The 20480-nt window shown below is 44.1% G+C and overlaps 1 protein-coding gene across 9 annotated transcripts in view; it reads right to left on the bottom strand.

The window, feature by feature from the left end:
- STON2 (stonin 2) overlaps positions 1–20480 on the bottom strand; it is a 155882-nt gene that overhangs the window by 54592 nt on the left and 80810 nt on the right. For 8 of the 9 annotated variants that reach the window (XM_047738598.1, XM_047738599.1, XM_047738602.1 and 5 more), the window contains one exon: positions 9664–9834. The exons of the other annotated variant lie outside the window; for it this stretch is intronic. In XM_047738598.1, coding sequence (XP_047594554.1) covers positions 9664–9834 — 171 coding nt within the window. The remainder of the gene's footprint in view (positions 1–9663; positions 9835–20480) is intronic. 9 annotated transcript variants of the gene reach the window in all.

Raw genomic sequence — 20480 nt, 5'->3', positions numbered from 1 at the left:
CTGGAGTACCACTTTCTGTGTGTGCAGGAAAGACGTGAGTGAAATGTTAACAGTGTCATCCACATCTTTCGTTCCACAGGCAATGGAATTAAGATCCTCCTATGAGCTGCCCGAGGCCACTGGGGCTAGGACTAGACCCCGGGGCTGCTGGCCCCCAGCCTAAAGCCCTTAGGACTACACCACAAGAACAGTAGTGGGTTGGAGATAAAATATTTTTAAAAGTGAACTTTTATATTTTTGTTTAGGATTTATTTATTTGAGAAAGAGAGAGTGTGCAAGTGAGCAGGGCAGGGGTGATGGGGGGGCACTTTGGAGGGGGAGGGAAAGGGAGAATCCAAGCTCAGGCTGGAGCCCAACGCCTCAATGTGACCACCTCAGGATCACGACGTGAGCAGAAACCAAGACTGTATATGTGTATACAGGTGTATAACCTGTATATATCAGGTGTATAACCAACTGAGCCACCCAGGTGCCCTAAAATTGAACTTTTAATAAAAGAACTCAGTGCTGCTTCCCCAGAATGGCTGGATATGTTCAGATATTTCTGACCAAAATGTTTTTGTGAACCAGGAACAAAGAGGGAATCAGGCAGATTTCGCCATCTGCGTGCAAAGTGAAAACAAGATGTTGATTCGAAAACAGTACTGTGGCAATGTGATCCGATCAATTCAAAGTGATATTTAAGGTCTACTGACTTCACCCATTAGCCCAACAGGAACTACGATTAGCCCTAAACGCTAAGCTTAACTGCACCCAAGAAGCAGTCCTGAATTCCCAGGTTAGGCAGTTTTTAAATGACTGTGACACCTGGCAAGCTAATGCCACCTAAGCAACTTTCCTGAGCAGCTTCCCCATCTTTGTCCCTCTCTTTACAACACGGCTACAGCAAATAACGACTAACACCTCCATTTCTCAGTCTCAGTCAGCTTGCCCTTCCTTCTCACAACAAAGATACAGAATGAATTAGGAGGACTGGAGAATACAGAGGGGAAAACCCACATTCTGGTCCACTCTGGCTTCTCTGAACTTGGAGGTGAACACACCATGGGCAGTAATCCAAGAGCTTCACCACCACCCTGTTTGTTAAGCAAAGATAGTAAGAGAAAGGTTTCCAAAAGCTGCTATGGGGTGTCTCGCAGAAGAGAGGTCTCATGAAGAAGGGAGGGAGAGATACTATTGACTACCACTAAACCTCAAATCCTTCCCCACTTCACACCTCTTTGGGAGACAAAAGATTAGAAATGTCCCTCCAGTCAAAACAAGATCTCTCTCTGCCTCTCCATGATTCTTAGCCCCTGCTTTGTGTTGGCCTCTTTGTCTCTGCAAAGAAGCTGCTTCATTGAAACATCATAGGAAAAAAAAAAAAAAACAGTTGTCCCCCAGACAATGAAGTCCCCTGCACACAGGCATTTCCAATGTAGGCAGGAGGCAGGCGACAAAGCCTGCAGAATTCTCAACCTGTTGCTATAGTAGCAGAAAGAATGTGATTCAAGCAGCTCTGCTGAGATCCATATCCAAATCCTTCCAGCTCCCAAAGAGAACATTAACCCTTCACTGCCCCTTTTTGGGGGCAGAATCACCTGGGAAGAACCCTAAATTTGTTTTAGGCCCTGGGTACTGTAATCCTAGCATCTATTCACTCCTGCATTCACTCAATATCTATTTATCTGGATTCGCTTGTGCTGGCTCCTAGGTTTTCAGCTGTAAACAATGCAGATATGGCCCTTGGCAAAGCGCAAGAGGAGGAGTAGGATATTAAATCATCGCTCAAATAACAATACATTACAGAGCATTAGTCATATATGGGAGCCACATGAGGTTCTCAGAGAAGCCAACACCAGAATGGAAACAACCTATCCAAGATAACCAGCTTATACGCTAATTCTAGCAGACTCTACATATCCTGGGCCACTGCCATTATTTGATTGTTTGCATGTGCTAATCTGACAAGAACACCACTGGAAATGCCTGTTCCCATCATATCACGCCTCCTACAAAGCATTAATTTGAATGAGTTTTTAATCAAGTCGGCTTTCCACATAAAATAGAAATAGCACTGTTTGTCAGAGAAGCACGGCAGGCAATTGCTGAACAATGACTAGGAAACAGACATGGCAGGTGAGGACACAGAGAACCCAGGAAAGAAGCATAGTCACAAGGACCCTCCAAGGACTTCTATCTAAACAGCCCCCAACCCAATTTACTTCTAAGGTCAAGATGGTAACAAAGAAACGTTAGGGAAGATTATTTAGAAAGGACTCATAATCCAGCTGACTTTCCCAACGTGGTAGTGCAGAAATATTAAAGCACTGAACACCTTCCTGCTAGACTTCTTTATTTCTCATGGAGCATTAGTACTAGGAGGGAGGGGTTTCTTAGGAAGCTAAACTCATTAGGTAATGATATCCTCATACACTCTTTGTGAAACAAGGCAGCATCGATCAGCCTGCCGAGCAAAAGTGGAAAAACCAACGGGACAGGTTGCTAATCTCAGATGGCTAGTAGAGGCGGTTTTGTGGAATTGCATAATCTTTTGTAGCTCAGTTTCCTCGGAAGTAAATCTGATACACTCTGTAGATCCAAAGGCACGGAATGATCAACAGCAATGCCTATACAACAGTGGCCTGAAATACAGTTGACCCTTGAAGAGCCTAGGAGTCAGGGAAGCCAACACCCCACAGAGTTGAAAATCCACATGTAACTTTTGACTCCCCAGAACCTAACCACTAATAGCCAACTGTTGCCCAGAAGCCATACTGATAAGATTAACGGTAAGAAGTCTTTCCTTAAGAAAATCAGAAGGAAGAGGAGCGCCTGGGTGGCTCAGTTCTGTGTCTGCCTTTGGCTCAGGTCCTGATCCCAGGGTTCTGGGATTTCAAGCCCTCTGTGAAGCTCCCTGCTCAGTGGGGAATCTGTTTCTTCCTCTCCCTCTACCCCTTCCCCTGCTTGTGGCTCTCTGTCTCTCACTCTCAAAGAAATAAATAAAATCTTAAAAGAAAAGAAAAGAAAATCATAAGGAAGAGAAATACATTTACGGTACCATAAAAAACTCATGTCTGTGTGGACTTGCGCAGTTCAAACCCAAATTATTCAATGCGAACTGTACTCTGTTGTTATTCTTAGTAACACTGTAAAACATAGTTTCTGCCCTGGAGAATACCTGAGCAGCTCAATCATATTTAAGAAGACTAGTTTCCTATCGTAACCAGAGGCACAGGCTAAAGGTCTTTCACCAAACAGTCCAGGGAGAGATGGGCCCTCAGAAAGGGATATTCACCCAAATCTCTTTTAACCCCTGCAACACTAGGCTAAGACTTAGGAAAATATCCCAAATGATTTAACTAGATGGAAACTGGTTTCTTTTTGCCTGAGAAAGAAATGATGGTAGCAAACATGTTGTACGATCTGAAGAAATGACTTCATCCTGACTTGGCAGTTTCTCTCTACAAATCTGTATTTCCCTGGCCTTTGACAATGGATTTGGTTACGAGACCTGCTTTGACCAAGAGATGTTAACAGATTAATGACATAACCAGCAGCCTGAAGTGAACTTGCTCATCGTGGCTTATGCTTTTTTTTAATGCCTGCCATCACCATGAGAAGAATGTGCCCAAGCTAATTGGTGATCCCAGAGAAAGGTTGAGGGACATTTAAGAGTAAAGGCACTCCCTGGGGCGCCTGGGTGGCTCAGTGGGGTAAAGCCTCTGCCTTTGGCTCAGGTCATGATCCCAGGATCCTGGGATCAAGCCCCGCATTGGGGTCTCTGCTCAGCAGGGAGCCTGCTACCGTTCCTTTCTCTCTGCCTGACGCTCTGCCTATTTGTGATCTCTGTCAAATAAATAAAACCTTAAAGAAAAAAAAAAAGAGAGAGAGTAAAGGCACTCCCAAAGCCAAACCAGGATCAGTGGATTCTCCCCACTCTAACCTACACACAGAAGGGTTAATAAAACACACTGTTGTATGCTACTGAGGCTTTACGGTTGTCTGTAATGTAGTGTTATTGTTGCAACAATGGAAACACTCACCATAGTAAAAATTCACCTGTAGTTTAAGGGTCAAAACCTTGCTTGCTTTTTTTTCTTAATATGTAACAAGTAACAGATTTCTTTTTTTTTTTTTTTTAAGATTTTATTTATTTATTTATTTGACAGAGAGAAATCACAAGTAGGCAGAGAGGCAGGCAGAGAGAGAGGAGGAAGCAGGCTCCCTGCTGAGCAGAAAGCCCGATGTGGGGCTCGAACCCAGGACCTGGGATCATGACCTGAGCCGAAGGCAGCGGCTTAACCCACTGAGCCACCCAGGCGCCCCAGTAACAGATTTCTGATTCTCACCCCCACCCCATTGGACTGTAAGGTCCTCAAAGCAGCGTCCTATTACATCCCCAATGTCAAAGACTTACTCAGGGAGTCTATACCATGTTCTTAGTCTCAGGGGATGCGACAGTAAACATACACATGCAGCCATCAAGTCTCCACCTGTGAATTTCCCCACCGAAGATCAGGTCCATGTGATTGCCCAAAGTTTCTTACAAAGTTTACTGATGTGGCATGAAGTACATCAAATCAGTAACGAATTCAGAACATCCGGTGTTGTTTGCCCAAATACGAGAACTGGAATCACTGCATCTTTCAGTAACGGAAGGGACCAACAAGGTCACTACGTCACTGGTGTTCAATCCTAGACAATCATTAGAGCTTTCCGAATTACAGATTCCTAGACCCCATGTATAGACATTTAGTTGAATAATCTGACATAAGGCCCAGACATGTGTTAGGGGGTTTTGTCTGTTTTAAAGATTTTATTTATTTATTTATTTGAGAGCGAGACGGAGCACAAGCAGGGGGAGTGGCAGAGGGAGAGGGAGAAGCAGGCTCCCTGCTGAACAATCCCAGGCCCCTGGAACCATGACCTGAGCGGAAGGCAGACATTTAGCGGACTGAGCCACCCAGGTTCCCAACATGTGTTGTTAAAAAGGTCTCAAAGCAACGCTGATGATCACAAGAACTGGAGATGCCCCGCATCTAACAGAACCCCTCCAAGCATGGCCTGAATTTCTTATGCTGAGCTCCACTGAGCATTTGTGATGATGTTAATGGACCAAAAAGTGAACACAGAGGTACTACCTCCAGGGGACCAAATGAATCCATTAGTTGTTGTTAGCATAACAAACCATTCCAAAACTCAGTAGCTTCAAACAACAGGCACTCATTATTGCTCCTGAGTCCTTGGATCACTTTGTGTGATCTCTGCTGGGCCCATTCATGCATCAGGTCCGCTGGCTGGTCGAGGATAGCCTCAGTCACATATCTGGTGGGGTGACAAAGGTCTCTGGGCCCCAGCAACAGAGTGCAGGCATGTCCATAGGGTGACTGGGCTAGATTCTAGGTGAGCAAGTAGACACATGTGAGGCCACTTAAGACCTACACTGGGGACTGATACATATGCATACTATCACTCCAGCATATTCTGTTGGCCAAAGCTACAAGGCCTAGTCCAGATTCAGGGGCTGGGCAAACGGACTCTACCTCTTGATAAAGGGAGTTACAAAGTCCTTCTCACAACAGACTCATTTCAAAGTCTATTATACAACCAAAGGGAGAAAAGGTTGCCTTAACCCAAATACGATTTCTAAGCATGGGCCAAAGTTTTCCCCTACTCGCAAAAAGTTAGACGCTCCTGAAGGTAAGGTTTCATCTGATGTTCCTCGTTTCTATTCCCGCCTGCATACACATACCTTACTTATTCCTCAAGACCTCAGTTTCAAAAGAAAGCCAAAGAAATCTATTTCTTCTCAGCACTATTTCATATCATCCTCTGAGGTTTTTAAAGATGATGTGGAAGGCATGCCATCCTTACAAGGACTTGTTCAGGGCGAGTGTCTCTGCGATGCCTCTTCTTGGCATAGGATGTGCCCACAGATAAATGTGACCAAATGATTCACACGGCTACATCCTGCAAAGGCCTCCACAGCCTTCTCACGAGGAGCATTGAAGTGTAAGAACTACTACAGGAAAAAGATAACACACTAGGCTGGTAAAGAGCTCCGAGGAGCAGGAAACGGGCGCTTACTGAAGATTATAGGCTAAGACTAATTATATTCCAGCTGCTTCACTCACCCGTGCCTGACTGTGCCACTTAGGAACTACACTTCAAGGACACTGGCTGAGTCCATAACTGCGTTCCTGACTCACGCCCCGAGACGTACGTAGCCTGGCTGGGATGCTACTGGAGTTATTACAGCATCCCTACAGCTAAGGGGTTGCTTTCTGGTTTTTTAGAAAAATTATTATGACCTTTGGGTTAGTTCTACTTAAATTCTCTAAACACCTACTTATGAGGTTCGGGATAGCGAGGGGTGGTAGGGAAAGTAATTCCAGCAACCAGGAAACCCAGGATGGCAGAGAAGTGGCCAGGGCGGGTAGTGCCTAGAGGCTCTTTAGGAGGGACATGGAGGATAGAAGGAGAAAGCATGTGCTGCTCACAGACAAGGTTCTCTTAAGTGCCTATTTGGTTCCCATTTCTATGGCCAGCTTTCACTCTGCTTGGTATCACGGTCTGAACGACTAAGCAAGAGGAGTGGGTGACATACAGTGAAATCGAAAGAAATGCTAAATTCACCATAAAGATGCCTCAGAAAAGCCAAATTCAGGAAGATACTGTATTTCATTTAGTTTGCGAAGAAACTGTACAAAGTTCTGAAAATGCGTGAAACAGGCCATTGCTAGGAGGAAACACCACCCACTCACCCCTAAATGGTCTTTCATCAAGAACTGAGCCCTGGATCCGGGAGACAAGCAGGTGTGGCAGCACTAGCGATGGTTTGGTTGGGTTGGTTTTGTTTTGCTTTGTTTTGTTTTTTAAGATATTAGAGAGAGAGCGTGAGCACACAGGTGGCGAGGCAGAGGGAAAATCTCAGCAGACTCCCCACTGGGTGCGGGGCCCAACACAGGATCTGATCTCACGACCCTCAGCTGAAATCAAGACTCAGACACTTAACTGACTGTGCCACTCAGGCACCCCACGGGACAGCGAAGTGTTCTGCCTGAACATGTAGTGACCAAACTGCAAATGCTCCCGAAGGCTAGAACTGCTGCTGGTGCTGGTCACTCCATGGGCGCCTCGGAGTGGCATCCGTTTGTTTTTCAATCACAACTGAAAAGACTCACAAAATACAAACTGGCATCTCCAGGTGAAATCACCAGAAGGATTCCCACCCCCATCTTCTGCTCACTCGGCAAAAACGTAAGTGGCATTTCGGATGGTCTTTTAATGAGCTGGCGGACTAGGCTGCAGCCAGACTATGCTTTTGATTAATTAGCTAAGGGGAAACCAAAGCAATAAGAAAGTGAACTATTAGTATTATCACCACAGGAACACTGACAGTGACAATGACGAGGAATTACTGAGTTCTTTTTTTTTTTTTTTCTAAGATTTTATTTATTTGACAGGCAGAGATCACAAGTAGGCAGAGACCAGGCAGAGAGAGAGGAGGAAGCAGGCTCCCCACTGAGCAGAGAGCCCGATGCGGGGCTCCATCCCAGGACTCTGGGATCATGACCTAAGCCGAAGGCAGAGGCTTTAACCCACTGAGCCACCCAGGCGCCCCTAATTACTGATTTCTTTTCAGAAAAAGACAACGTCAGAAGAGGGAACTAAGAAGGGGATCTTTACCCCACTCGCGCTCCTCCCCACTTGAACACACATACACCCCACAACTTTATACCCTTCTTTGCACACTACTTTTTAGTAGTGCTTTTTAATGCTGTTCTAAAAACCTAGCTATGTGAGGTACAGGCTGCTCTTCCTGGAGAATCCTTTTTTTTTTTTTTTTTTAAGAATTTATTTTTTCATTCTAGAGAGAGAGACAGAGACAGAGAGACAGAGCACAAGCAAGGGGAGAGGAAGTGGAAGAGGGGGAGGCAGGCTCCCCGCTGAGCTGGGAGCCCGATGTGGGGCTCTATCACAGGACTCCGAGACCATGACCTGAGCTGAAGATAGATACTTAACCATCTGAGCCACCCAGGCGCCCCTTCCTAGAGCATCCTTACATTGCCTGCACAGCAGTGCCAAGGATGAACCCGTGGCTGCATTTGCAGGGACATCCGGGCACAAAGCAAACTTTCACATGTGTCAGGGGAGTGCCTCGGCTTTGGGCAATTTCTATTCCAGTTTCTGCACCATTCTCCCGTGAAACTCCTTAGCTCAGCATCTCTACTCTAATGTAACCACAATGTAAGTCCTCGTGGCTGTTCAAGGAATGGGGCCATCTCAAACATACTGTAATAGTGGAGTATCAAATTCACATTACACATAGCTTTATCTTTCCTACAACCTTTTTCCTGAAGTCTCCCCAGGTATTAAAGTTTGGGCTACGCCAGGAATCAGAGGCAGCTTCATTCCCCCATGTTCAGTGCAATCAACCGCTTGTGTTTAGAATAAATATTTGAAACTCAGAAGCCTGTTAACAATGTAGCACTTGATTACTCTGAATTACTCTCACCCACAGCATTGAGGGAGAAGTCCTTGGCACCAGCCCCACACAGAAAACCTGCTTCCCAGCCTGCTCCATTTGCTTTCCAACGCTTCCCTCAAACTCTCAACACACTACACAAAGGTCTCAGTTTTCTCCCTTAAATACCCCATGAATCCCACATCCAACATCTGACTTCCTTCTTCCCAGAGCACACAGATTTACTTCAATACTTCCAGTTCAGATATATTTAATTAGACCAACTTGTCTTGTTATCTCTTAGTCAAACCCCTCTGCTAGCATCTTTCGTTCAACACTGAAATCTCTTTGAAAGGGTTTTCTGTTTGCTTGTTTTGAGACAAAACGTCATCTTGGTCTATTTTAAAGCTAGAGTAAAAGCTACTTTTCTTTTTTTTTTAAGATTTTATTTATTTATTTGACAGAGAGAGAGATCACAAGTAGGCAGAGAGGCAGGCAGAGAGAGAGGGAGAAGCAGGCTCCCCGCTGAGCAGAGAGCCTGATGTGGGGCTCGATCCCAGGACCCTGGGATCATGACCTGAGCCTAATGCAGAGGCTTTAACCCACTGAGCCACCCAGGCACCCCTAAAAGCTACTTTTCAATTAGAGGTGCCTATGTATTAAAATGGCCACAATCAGTAGCTCTTTTCCTCCTTCAAAACCTATCAGGTAAATAAAGTCTTTTTTTTTTTTTTTAAAGATTTTATTTATTTATTTGACAGAGAGAAATCACAAGTAGGCAGAGAGGCAGGCAGAGAGAGAGAGGAGGAAGCAGGCTTCCCGCTGAGCAGAAAGCCCAATGTGGGGCTCGAACCCAGGACCTGGGATCATGACCTGAGCCGAAGGCAGCGGCTTAACCCACTGAGCCACCCAGGCGCCCCCTTTTTTTTTTCTTTTTTTTTTTTTTTAAAGAGGGCCAAAAGGGTAAACTATACTAACCAGAAGTAATTAGTATGTTAAGTTTTGTTTCAAGGCCACGCTATCAGGTTACAAGTTCTGATAAACCCTGCTGGGGGAAGACATGTCTTTGTCTTGGGACCACTGAGAACTAACCAATCAAACAAAACACCTTTAATTCTATCAGAAACTCTCCCATTTAAATACAACTGAAACGGAAAAGCCCACACCAAAGCAGAGCAAATGAATGAAGTGTTCCTGCTGTTGCCAGCCCTTACCATTGGGAACAGAGTCCCCTTCCGGTCCCTCGCAGGGGCTCTGGCTCCTCCTGGGGTTGGGTAGGGGTGGCGAGGGGTCCAGGCCCCGGGTGCAGGTAGAGGTATGCTCCGTGCATGCTTGAACAGGACTCACAGCCGTCTGCCTGCCTGTCTGCCACTCCGTCCTCTCATCTGGGTGGGAAGGGCCAAGATGAAAAAAAAAAAAATGTGCAGGTTACTCACTGGCCTTCCCCAGCGGGCACACCCAGGAGGAGGGAGAGGCCCAGCACAGACAGGGAGATTCTTCAGTGGCTGTGCCTGAGATCTTGCTTCTGATTCCTTTTGTTAATACTTCCTGAACTTTAAACTCAGTCTGCACAGGCTCCGGAATTTTGGGGGAGGCAAACAACACTTGGGTAATTAGATTCCAAGAGCTTTGTGCAAAAGTTACTTTGAAAAGGCAATGCTGTAGTGCACGTATTTTTAAATTTAACTCTGAAATTTGTTTCCACCGTGTGTGAGCATTAACTTTAGCACAGGAAATGAGAGCAAGGGGCAACGTTGGTGCAGGGCCTGGAAAGGCCTGGAGCAAGCAAACCTGAGTGTGGTTCTGACAATGAATATATCTTTTAGGCTCTAACTTTTAGAGAAACAGGATTCTCAACAGTCTCTCAGAGTCAGTGAACCTTCCCTTGTATAAGAGACACGATCTTGAAATACGTGCCCAGAGATCAAGATTTTGGAAATGGATTCCCATTGAAGATGCAAGAACGTGGTACCTGATAGCCTGGCCTCTGTAAATCCTGACGGGAAGCCTTTCGTCAGTGGAGGGAGCCTCAGCAATTTGTCCGTATTTCAGTAGAAAGAGGTGGAGAGATGGAGCCAAGGGTGAGGCGTACCGACCGCGGACCAGGTACTTCTCTCATTTAATCCTGAAATGCCTTTAGGAGGGAAATGCCTTCTTCCTCTCTCACAGGTTAGGTAACTTGGGCAGGGCTTGGCCAGGTAGGGAATGGAAGACCCAGAATTTGGACCCAGGTTTGCCTGAACCTAAGACCCAGTCTCCTCACACCATACCACCAGCTATGACACTCACACTTCCTGAAGAACATCACCTTTTTTCCACTTGGAATTGACCTAAGGCTAGGTTACCTTTTCTGAAGTTTTTATACCAGTTCAAAATGGATATGCCATGAAATATAATTCTGCAAGATGTTAATAGGTATAACAAAGGCTAAGACGAATATTCTATATAGGTTTCTTCATGGTGGCTTCTCACAGTCTTTAATTTACTAACATATATTGTGAATCTCCCAGCTCAGGACCTAGTGTGCTGGGTTTCCTTTCCCAAAGCCTTTTGGAGTGGGGGAAGAGGATCTTTTGGGTTTGGGAAATATTGTTCTAGAGATTGGTTATTGTGGTACTTTTCTCTTCCTCTGCTACAATTTGAATTTATGAGTCCTCCCAAAACTCACACGTGGAATCCTAATGCCCAGGGCGGTGTTAGGAGGTGGGGCCTATGATTACCTAACTAGGACGGAACCCTCATGAAGGGGATTGGTAACCTTCTAAAGGGGAGTCCAGACAGTTGCCTAGCCCCTTCTACCATGGGAAGACCCAAAAAGTCTTCCTCCCAAAAGAAGACTCTTATCTGACCAGGCTCCCACCCCAATCTCAGACCTGCAGCCTTCAGAGCTATGAGAAATAAATTTCTGTTGTTTATAAGTCACCCAGTCTGTGGTACTTTGTTACAGCAGCTCAAATAGACTAGGATACTTTCCTTACCTTTTTTAAGTGTTGTTGTGTTTTACAATTTATACTTGATCTTAGCCAAAAGGCTGAGAAGTGGTTTTTTTTTAATTAATCAAATTATTTATTTATTTATTTTAAAGATTCTATTTATTTATTTGACAGAAAGAGAGAGATCACAAGTAGGCAGAGAGGCAGGCAGGGATTGGGGAGGGGAAGCAGGCTCACTGCTGAGCAGGGAGCCCGATGCGGGGCCCGATCCCAGGACTCTGAGATCATGACCTGAGCCGAAGGCAGATGCTTAACCCACTGAACCACCCAGGTGCCCCTTTTTCTTAATTTATAAAGACAACTCATGACAAAAAAAGTTCAAACAGTATATAAGGGTGTAAAATAAATAGTAAAAATCGACTTGTTTTTTGTAACCACTAGTCCCATCCTCCAGAGGTAACCACTGTTAGGAATTTCTTAGGAATCTGCTTTGGAAATTTTTACGCATTTGAAGCATATATGAATACCCTTTTTAAAATAACGCAATTGGGATTAAAGCATACCCATGATGTGTGATCTGGCACTTAAAAAAATCTTGATCTCGTTGAAATTTTCCATACCAGCAGAGAGTATTGTTACTGATAAACCGGAGCCAAGAATAGTAAAAGGTAGCTCTATCACATGGGATCACTGCTTTATCAAAGGGTCCCCTGTGTGGGTCACAGTCTGCTTCAGTACTCGGCATCAGATGCCCAGCCCCCACCCCCCCACCCCCCCCGCCAGCTCTGGGTAGCCACCTGCACACTTGATACTCATGTACACGACAGGAAGGATCTAAAACCTACCTCGTATCACAGGTTGTTGTGAGGATCAAGAACAATGAGGACAATGACACCCCAGCCACACCCCAGGTGTGCCAGGCACTCTCTTTATTGTCATCTATGTATTAGTTTGGCTAAACCTTGCTCTTGACAGCCCTGTAAAGTAGGTGTTACTATTAGCGCACAGACTGAAAGAGCCATCTCAGCGTGTGTACCTAGCACACAAGCCCACCTCAAATGCTTGACACTGTATCAATAAAGTGAACGTCGTGTCAGCAAACCTGATCGGTGCCACAATAATACTTCTCAAATGGGCACTATAAAGTGGATCCCATGTTGCCCTTAAGAATAATGTTGTAATTAAGGTTTCCAAAACTTTCCCTTGCCTTACTATACATTCTAGACATAAGAAAATCTTGTAAAAACAGAGCCATAACAAAGCTCATCATCATTCAAAATAACAAAATAAGGTTCCATGGCTGAGAGATTCTGAGAGATTGGCTCCTACAACCCCTCCTTTTTTACTGATCAAGGAAATCAAACCCAGAAAATATGTGGGTCTTCTCTAAGGGTATATACCCTATTACAATGGTCTCAGCCATGAAATAATTTTTAAATATACATACATTTCAACCCCATGATTGCTTAAGGGACTCCAACATATTCTATATGTATATACAAAATATACTGTATCACAAATCTGATGTAATATTAATATACAAGTTAGAGTAAGCATTAAACATTTAATTAGAAGTAGCTTTTCCTGCCTTAGAATTTAAAAGGTCATTTGAGGGATGGTTTGACTGACTCATTTCTCTTATAAAAAAAAACTCTCTAGGCATAATGTGAATCAATATCACCTTATTCTCTCAATTTATTTTTCTATAAAAACCACAGGCCTTCAAAATTAGCCCACTGGATACTTTCCCCCATTACCATTCTGGTAGCAGAAGCCTCTCTAGAGTTTGAGACATCACTCCAGACCTTAGCTTTGGTTCAGGATGCTCAAGCTTTGACTTGATCGTCTTGCCGATCTCTATTTCTTTTTCTTTCCTCCCCACCCACCTGATAGAAGGGAGGAGGAAGAGAGACTCACATTCCTTTAGTGTGGTTACAGCTGAGTGGACACTATGCATTTTACTCTAAGGATTAAAAAAAAAAAAAAAAAAAAAGACAGGGACCTAACTCTTCCCTTCCTTCAACTCTGACTCTCATTCATCTCATCACCATCTCACCCGACCTTTGGCTCAGGTCATGATCCTGGTGTCCTGGGATCGAGCCTCACGTCAGTCAGTTGGGCTCCCTACTCAGCAGGGAGCCTGCTTCTCCTCTCCCTCTGCCTGCCATTCCCCCTGCTTATTCTTTCTCTGTGTGTCAAATAAATAAGTAAAACTTAAAAAAAAAAAAAAAGACACAATAACTGCTTGCTTCGACTGCTCCGCAATAGGGAGTTGGAAAGAAACACAGTGCTCAGCTGCATCCAAGACGGGGCTTGTTAGTGGTCAAGTCATAGGTCAGGGTTCCAGCTTCCCAGTCTCTCAAGTGAGGAAAAGATCATCTACCTCATCAGGCTGTGACTCAAGTTTAACCGTCAAACATTTCGTGAATGGCACAGCACCACACAAGTATCAGGTAATGACCATCACTGCTTCTGGCTCTCTAAATATGTTGGAGGGATGGGGCGTCTGCGTGGCTTAGTGGGTTAAAGCCTCTGCCTTCGGCTCAGTGATTCTGGGGTCCTGGGATGGAGCCTCCGCACTGGGCTCTCTGCTCAGCAGGGAGTCTACTTCCCTTCCTCTCTCTCTCTGCCTGCCTCTCTGCCAACTTGTGATCTCTGTCTGTCAAATAAATAAATAAAATCTTTAATCAGAAAGAAAGAAAGAAAGAAAGAAAGAAAGAAAGAAAGAAAGAAAGAAAGAAAGAAAGAAAGAAAGTAAGTAAGTTGGAGGGAGATCATGATAGTTGCTTTGAAAGTGGAACCAAGTTGTTTCTGTTGTTCGTGATCTCCCAGACCATGGCCTGTGGTTCCCAAGGTAGGTCCATCAGGATACTAACTAGAAGGTGAGCACAATTCTAGTAGAAAACAGACCTGCTTATTTTCATGCGAACACAGACCTTTTCCTCCACTCTTGTTGCTTTATCAGACTTTCTGAACTCCTTCCTTTTAGCATAATTATAAAACTATTTTTAAACCTTCTATGATAAAAAATTTCAAATGTATATCAAGGTGGAGACAAGAGTGTAACAAACCTCCCGCGCACACCCCAGCGGCTTCATGATTTACCAATTCACTCAAATCTTGGGTCACCTATTTCCCTACCCACTCTGGATTATTTTGAAGCAAATTCCCAGCATCACATCATTTCATCCATAAACATCTTGGCATGTATCTCTAAAAGGTAAGGATTCTGTATGCAAACACAACCAAAGTATTATTACATCTAAAAGGAAACTATAATTACTTAATATCTAATATCCTATCGGTATTTAAGTTTCTCCAAATCTATTAAAAGATTTTTTTGTTGGTACTTTCCCCAAGTGAATTAGGCAATTAATTGATACATGATGTCTTTTCAAATCTAAAACTTCTTTTCCATCTTCATTTTTTCCTTTTGCAATTTACTTGTTATAGCAGCTGCTTCTTTGTCATAGAGATTGTCCTGCATCAGATTTTTTTTTTTTTTTTTTTTAAGATTTTTTTTTAATTTATCTGACAGAGAGAGATTACAAGTGGGCAGACAGGCAAGCAGAGAGAGAGAGGAGGAAGCAGGCTCCCCGCAGAGCAGAGAGCCCGATGTGGGACTCGATCCCAGGACCCTGAGATCATGACCTGAGCTGAAGGCAGAGGCTTAACCACTGAGCCACCCAGGTGCCCCCCTGCATCAGATTTTGATTTGATGGTGTGATTCATAACGTGTCCCTCGGTCCCTATTATTTCCTGTGAACTCAGAGTTAGATCTAGGGACTTGATCAAACTCATATTTGATTTTTGGATAGAAGAGTCGATTACTCCAGTTTTATGCACAGAGCAGCCACTGAGAATCAGTGTTTAGGCATTACTTCATGGGAACTGGAAAGTGGTGATTTTCTCCCATTATTTCTTCATTTGCTAATTGGGATGTTATTATTATTAAAAGTTTCTATCTGACTGAAATGAAAGCATGTAGTTCCCACTTCCATTTTGCCCATAAGGTGTTGGACAATATATTAGTTCCTTTCCATCTACATATCTCAATACTGAAAAGATAATTTTAGACTTTAATTTTTAAAAAAAAGATGACTCTATTAGATTTCTGGGGGAAACAACTGGGAAACATTTTTCAGAAACCTTCAATCAAAGGGCAGAAAAGGACTGGTCCACAGGTTATCATTCAGATTCAAATATGATTCTTTCTTTTGTGAGCTCTAGGACTCTGCTCAAGGTTTTTGGCATTTTTACCTTCAGTTTTCTTACCTATAAAGTAGGGATAGTAACTCCTACCTTATGACTTCTGTAAGGATGCATGAAAAAGTATTCAAAGATCCTGTTCCAGCATCTGAAAAATCACAGATGCTCAATAAATTATAGTTACTATTGGTTACACTATTGTCTCCCCCATAACTAGCACAGTGCCTGGCAAACAGCAGTAGCTCAATAAATGCTGAGTGAATAAATAAAGTGTTGATTGGCTTTACTTTGGCCCAATAAATACTGAGTGAATAAATAAAGTGTTGATTGACTTTACTTTGGCCCAAGCTAATGATGCTTTAATATTTCAAGATGCTGGGGATATAAAAGTGAACAAAAAGTTCTGCTCATGAATTTATGCAGGAATGGAAAAGGGAATTTATTTGCTCTCGGGGTATTTATTCTAGTTGGCTCTTTTGAAAATAAGCACTATTAGTAACCCACAGGGTCAGGACAAGAGGGGGAGCATGACCTCAACTACATAGGAGACATGAGAAGACATCAATTTTCACCAAAAGAAAAATATACCAGTACTGTCATCATATTGGACTTGACCTGAGGTGCATTAAGGGCTCACTAGGTATAGTGAGTTCACCTGTGTCCCACAAAAAACACAGGCTGAAGTCCTAAGCCCCAGATCTGTGAATATAACCTGGAAATAGTCTTTGAGAATGTAGTCAAGTGAAGATGAGGCTTTACTGCATTAGGGTGGGCTCTAAATCCAGTGACCGCTGCCCTTATAGGAAGGGACCAGCATCATTGAGACACACAGGGAAAAAGACAGGGTGAAGACAGAATCAGAGATTAGAGTTATGCTGCCATAAGAAATGGCAAGGATTGCCAGTCATCACTTCAAGCTAGAAGAGGCAGGATGGACACTTTCCTATAGCTATCTGAGGGAACATGGCCCTCCTGACACACTGGTTAGGATTTCTAGTCCCCAGAACTAGGAGAGAATAAATTTCTCTTGTTTTAGGCCACCCAGTTGGTAGTAAGTGGCTATGGCATCCCTAGGAAACTAATATGTCCAGTGAACCGAGACCAAAGGTATGGACCAATCAGCCTAGCTTTGGCTTCAAGTGTCTAGTGAGAAAGAGAGCAAAGGAGGAGAGAGACCCTAAACAAGAGAACCTGATCTGTTTTAATTCATCTTATTTCAAGTGGGTCTATGATTGACTCTTCAAAGCTATGCAAGTACCAACAGGCAAGCTTGCTTTACCTGAAAAGCAGATAGGCAGAAGTCATGGAACTTGCTGGCAAGGATACTTTGGGAAAAGGCACGCTGTCTGTGGAGTCTGGCAGGGGGAAAGGGGAAACAATGCTGTCCGGGCAGGCATGGTGGTGGAAGCACGCTAGCCTAGGCACCCACCTTCCTATCTTTACTGTAACTCAGGAAGGCTCTATGGTCTAAGGGTGATGCTCCTGAGAGCACTCCCCTCACCTAACCACACTGAGCCTCAACATACCATCCCATGCACTGTGAGAAGTCAGTGCAACGATGTGGTAGAGAACCTGGCTTGGTCCCTTTACAAGACCATTGTTTGGATATTCGTAATACAAAATAGTGCTGGGAGGGGGGCATTCACAAACATTCCCTGAGTTCCCTTTGTGTGCCAGGCACTGGGCTGGACACTGGAGAAACTAAGAATGAAAATAAGAACTAACAAAGAAACGAAGTCTTTGATAAATTAATTGTATTAGGGATGCAGGATTAGGGATGACTTCTTTCTTTTTTCCTTAAAGTGTCTTTAAATGTTATAATAATGTTTTACAATGAAATCCTTAAAATTAAAACTCAGAGCTAATTTTTTTTTAAAGATGTGGGAAAAGCTGGGGCACCTGGGTGGCTCAGTGGGTTGAAACCTCTGCCTTCAGCTCAGGTCGTGGTCCCGGGGTTCTGGGATCAAGCCCCACATCGGGCTGTCTACTCAGCGGGGAGCCTGCTTCCCCCCTTCTCTCTCTGCCTGCCTCTCTGTCTACTTGTGATCTCTGTCAAATAAATAAATAAATCTTTAAAAAAAAAAAAGATGTGGGAAAAGCTGTCACAGGCAGCTGTTTTGTTATTATCTATTTAACAAATACATGTGTATATATTTACAACATTGTGCAATCCTTCAACAAGGCAAAGCCCTAGGTACCTAGGGAGACAGTGCTGCCCTCTAAGTTACCCCCACCCACAATGCACACTAACACGGGGTCAGTAACACATGATTTCACACTTAATTGGTAGCTAATTATTTCAGATGTGCTAATTTTATTTTCCCAGATTAGCTCCCCCAGGGCAGGAATTACCTCCCTTCGCACCATCTGTCAGCACCTACTCGAAAGCCCACCGTGCCCCAGGATTAGCTGGCCTTGCAGATGGAACTATGCAACGGATTTCTCTCTACTCTTCTGGAAAACGAGCCATGACAAGTTGCCCAGTGGTTATGTTAGGGCAAGGAAAGAGGCAGAAGAAACTGTGACTAAGCCTCCCGCTCACTGCAAGGGTCTGCTTAATCATTTCCTATTGGTTTGCCCTGAAATGGCACCACTGGAGACCACAGAGCGACACACGCATGCGCGACCAAGGAAACCACCTACAAGTGCCCAGCGCCCCGGAGACAGAAGGGAGCATGTGTATGTACACGTGCATGAGTATGCACTCTGCCTGATGCCTAAAGCAAATAAAAGCTTTCTCGGTGAATTCAGACTTTTATTGTTCCACTATGATGGCCACAGATGCCTGGGGTACTTGCTGGAAGCAACCAGGAGGATTTGGCCCCGCACATCTTTGGAAATGTGGGTAGGAGTATTATGTGCCTGACACCATGCTAAACTCTTTATATCTACTCTCATTTATTCTATTCAGAGGCCCTGCCTGCTCACCCCAAACCTGTTTCCCTGGTTGGGAACCTGGCCACAAAGGGCCGAGTCAGGACTGGATCCCAGTCACTCCTTTGGTGAGTCCAGCACAGACCTCTGCATGATCACAGCTCAACAGTACGGCTGGCTGCATTGACAGAACCAGGAGCGAGCAAAACCATTAGTCCCTAGCCATTTTTCTTCCATACCCGAAGCCATCGCTCACCAGTGAAACAATGCACTTTGCCTGGAGACTCAAATAACCCCACAAACTTGGCCTCTATGCATACCTCCAGCCTTGGACAGAGGAGAGAAAGGGAACCCCGCTGTAGCCACCAAAGTGAGTTGAGAAGCTGCACCCTCCCTCCTCTGCATGCATGGCAGCTAATTGAGGTTAGAGCCATAGAAACCAAACAAAGGCTCCCAGAAGCCCACACAGCCTGGGCTCACAGCTGCCAGCCACTGTGGAAGGGAAAAGGGAGCCCCTCCCTCCTTCATTCCTCAATGGCTTAATGAAGATTTGGCCTGTCATCTTCCCAGGGAACAAACTCCACGCTGTCTGAGACTGATTTGTATTCTCAAACAACACAGCGGATCCGCCTTTGAAACCAAAAGTCAGCAATAAAATGGGTCATAAACATGTGAGGTTATGAGCCCTTAGAGAAGGTGACTGGATTCCTCCCAGCCCTTGGGCCTGTCAAAACCAAACTTGTGAGGAAGTTCCTCAATGTCCCATTGGGGCAAGGGGGAAGGAGATGGAGGTCACGAGTCTCACTGCACTACTAACACAGACAGTGTGCTTTGTAGGCTGGACCTCCTTGCGCTCCAAGCTATAGGCTTAGCTGCCCGATGCCATCCACCAACAAATGAGAATTATCCACCTGGCCTTACAGATCTGGAATGATTCTGAAAAAAGTCACACTCATATTTGAAAAACGTCCAAGATTTTAGCACATAAATGACAGACTGACTGACTGAATGAATGAATAAGGACTTTATGTACAGCATAAGCAAGTACTATCCTTGAATCCAGCAAAGAAAACCCAATCATTTTCCTACTAAAGTTATTTTTTTTTTAAGTATTCCTTAAATCCCTCTTTCGGGGACAGAAATTCCAGGGAAGACATCATCATTATTCAGATATTATAATATTTTTATTATTAAGGTCTCCAAATGGGTCTGAGTATATCAAACTGACCTCAGTGCCTTGAACTTCTTTGTCATTTTCGTAGAACTAGGCTGACAAGTAGATGGTTTCTGGGACTGAGCGTGTCTGGCTCTTTTCCAAAAGGGAAGAAGTTGTCATAGGGAAAAGATACATCTGTCCTTTATGGATCCAAGACATGCAGATAATAGTAACTATAGTAAAATTATTATGATTTTATTGGAAGAGCTGACATTAATTAAACACATCTATATCAAGCATTTTTCTATAAGCATTAAAGACAGTCTTTTCGTTCACCTTCACAACAGCTCTCGAAACTGTTACTAGGTTCTAATTTTGTATACAAAGAAACTCAAGCTCAGAAAACTGAAGTGTATTATCCAAGGCCAAACTGCTAATAAGTAGGGAAGCCAGTGTTCAAATTGGGCAGTTAGCTGCCAAAGGACTACTGGATAGATGGTAATGTTATACCTTGTTCACGTCATGACATGGGACGGAGAGTGAGTGCATCCTTGGAAACACAAGGTGTTGGGCAGTGACCACCATCATGAGAAATTCCCCTTTGTGGGGACCCTGGCAAACGCCCCTCTCAGGTCCCCAGTGAGGCTCAGTTCCTCACATCCCACAGGGTCACACTACTGAGTAGCCACATGATTTTACTTTCTAGCTTTGGATAGATTTTTTTGTTCGATTTCTCCTTTCTGGCAGAAAGTATGTCATTTAGAAAGCAGAGGAGCACTCTGTCACCACAGGTGATAATTCAGATTTCTATCTAGAGAAAAGATTCAGGTTTGCATACCTGTTCCGAAATTGCCTCTCT

The sequence above is a fragment of the Lutra lutra genome, chromosome 7, assembly GCF_902655055.1.
Source record: "Lutra lutra chromosome 7, mLutLut1.2, whole genome shotgun sequence".
In the NCBI taxonomy this organism is placed as follows: Eukaryota; Metazoa; Chordata; class Mammalia; order Carnivora; family Mustelidae; genus Lutra; species Lutra lutra.
Note: the sequence above shows the minus strand (reverse complement) of the source record. Positions and strands in the feature narration are given on the sequence as shown.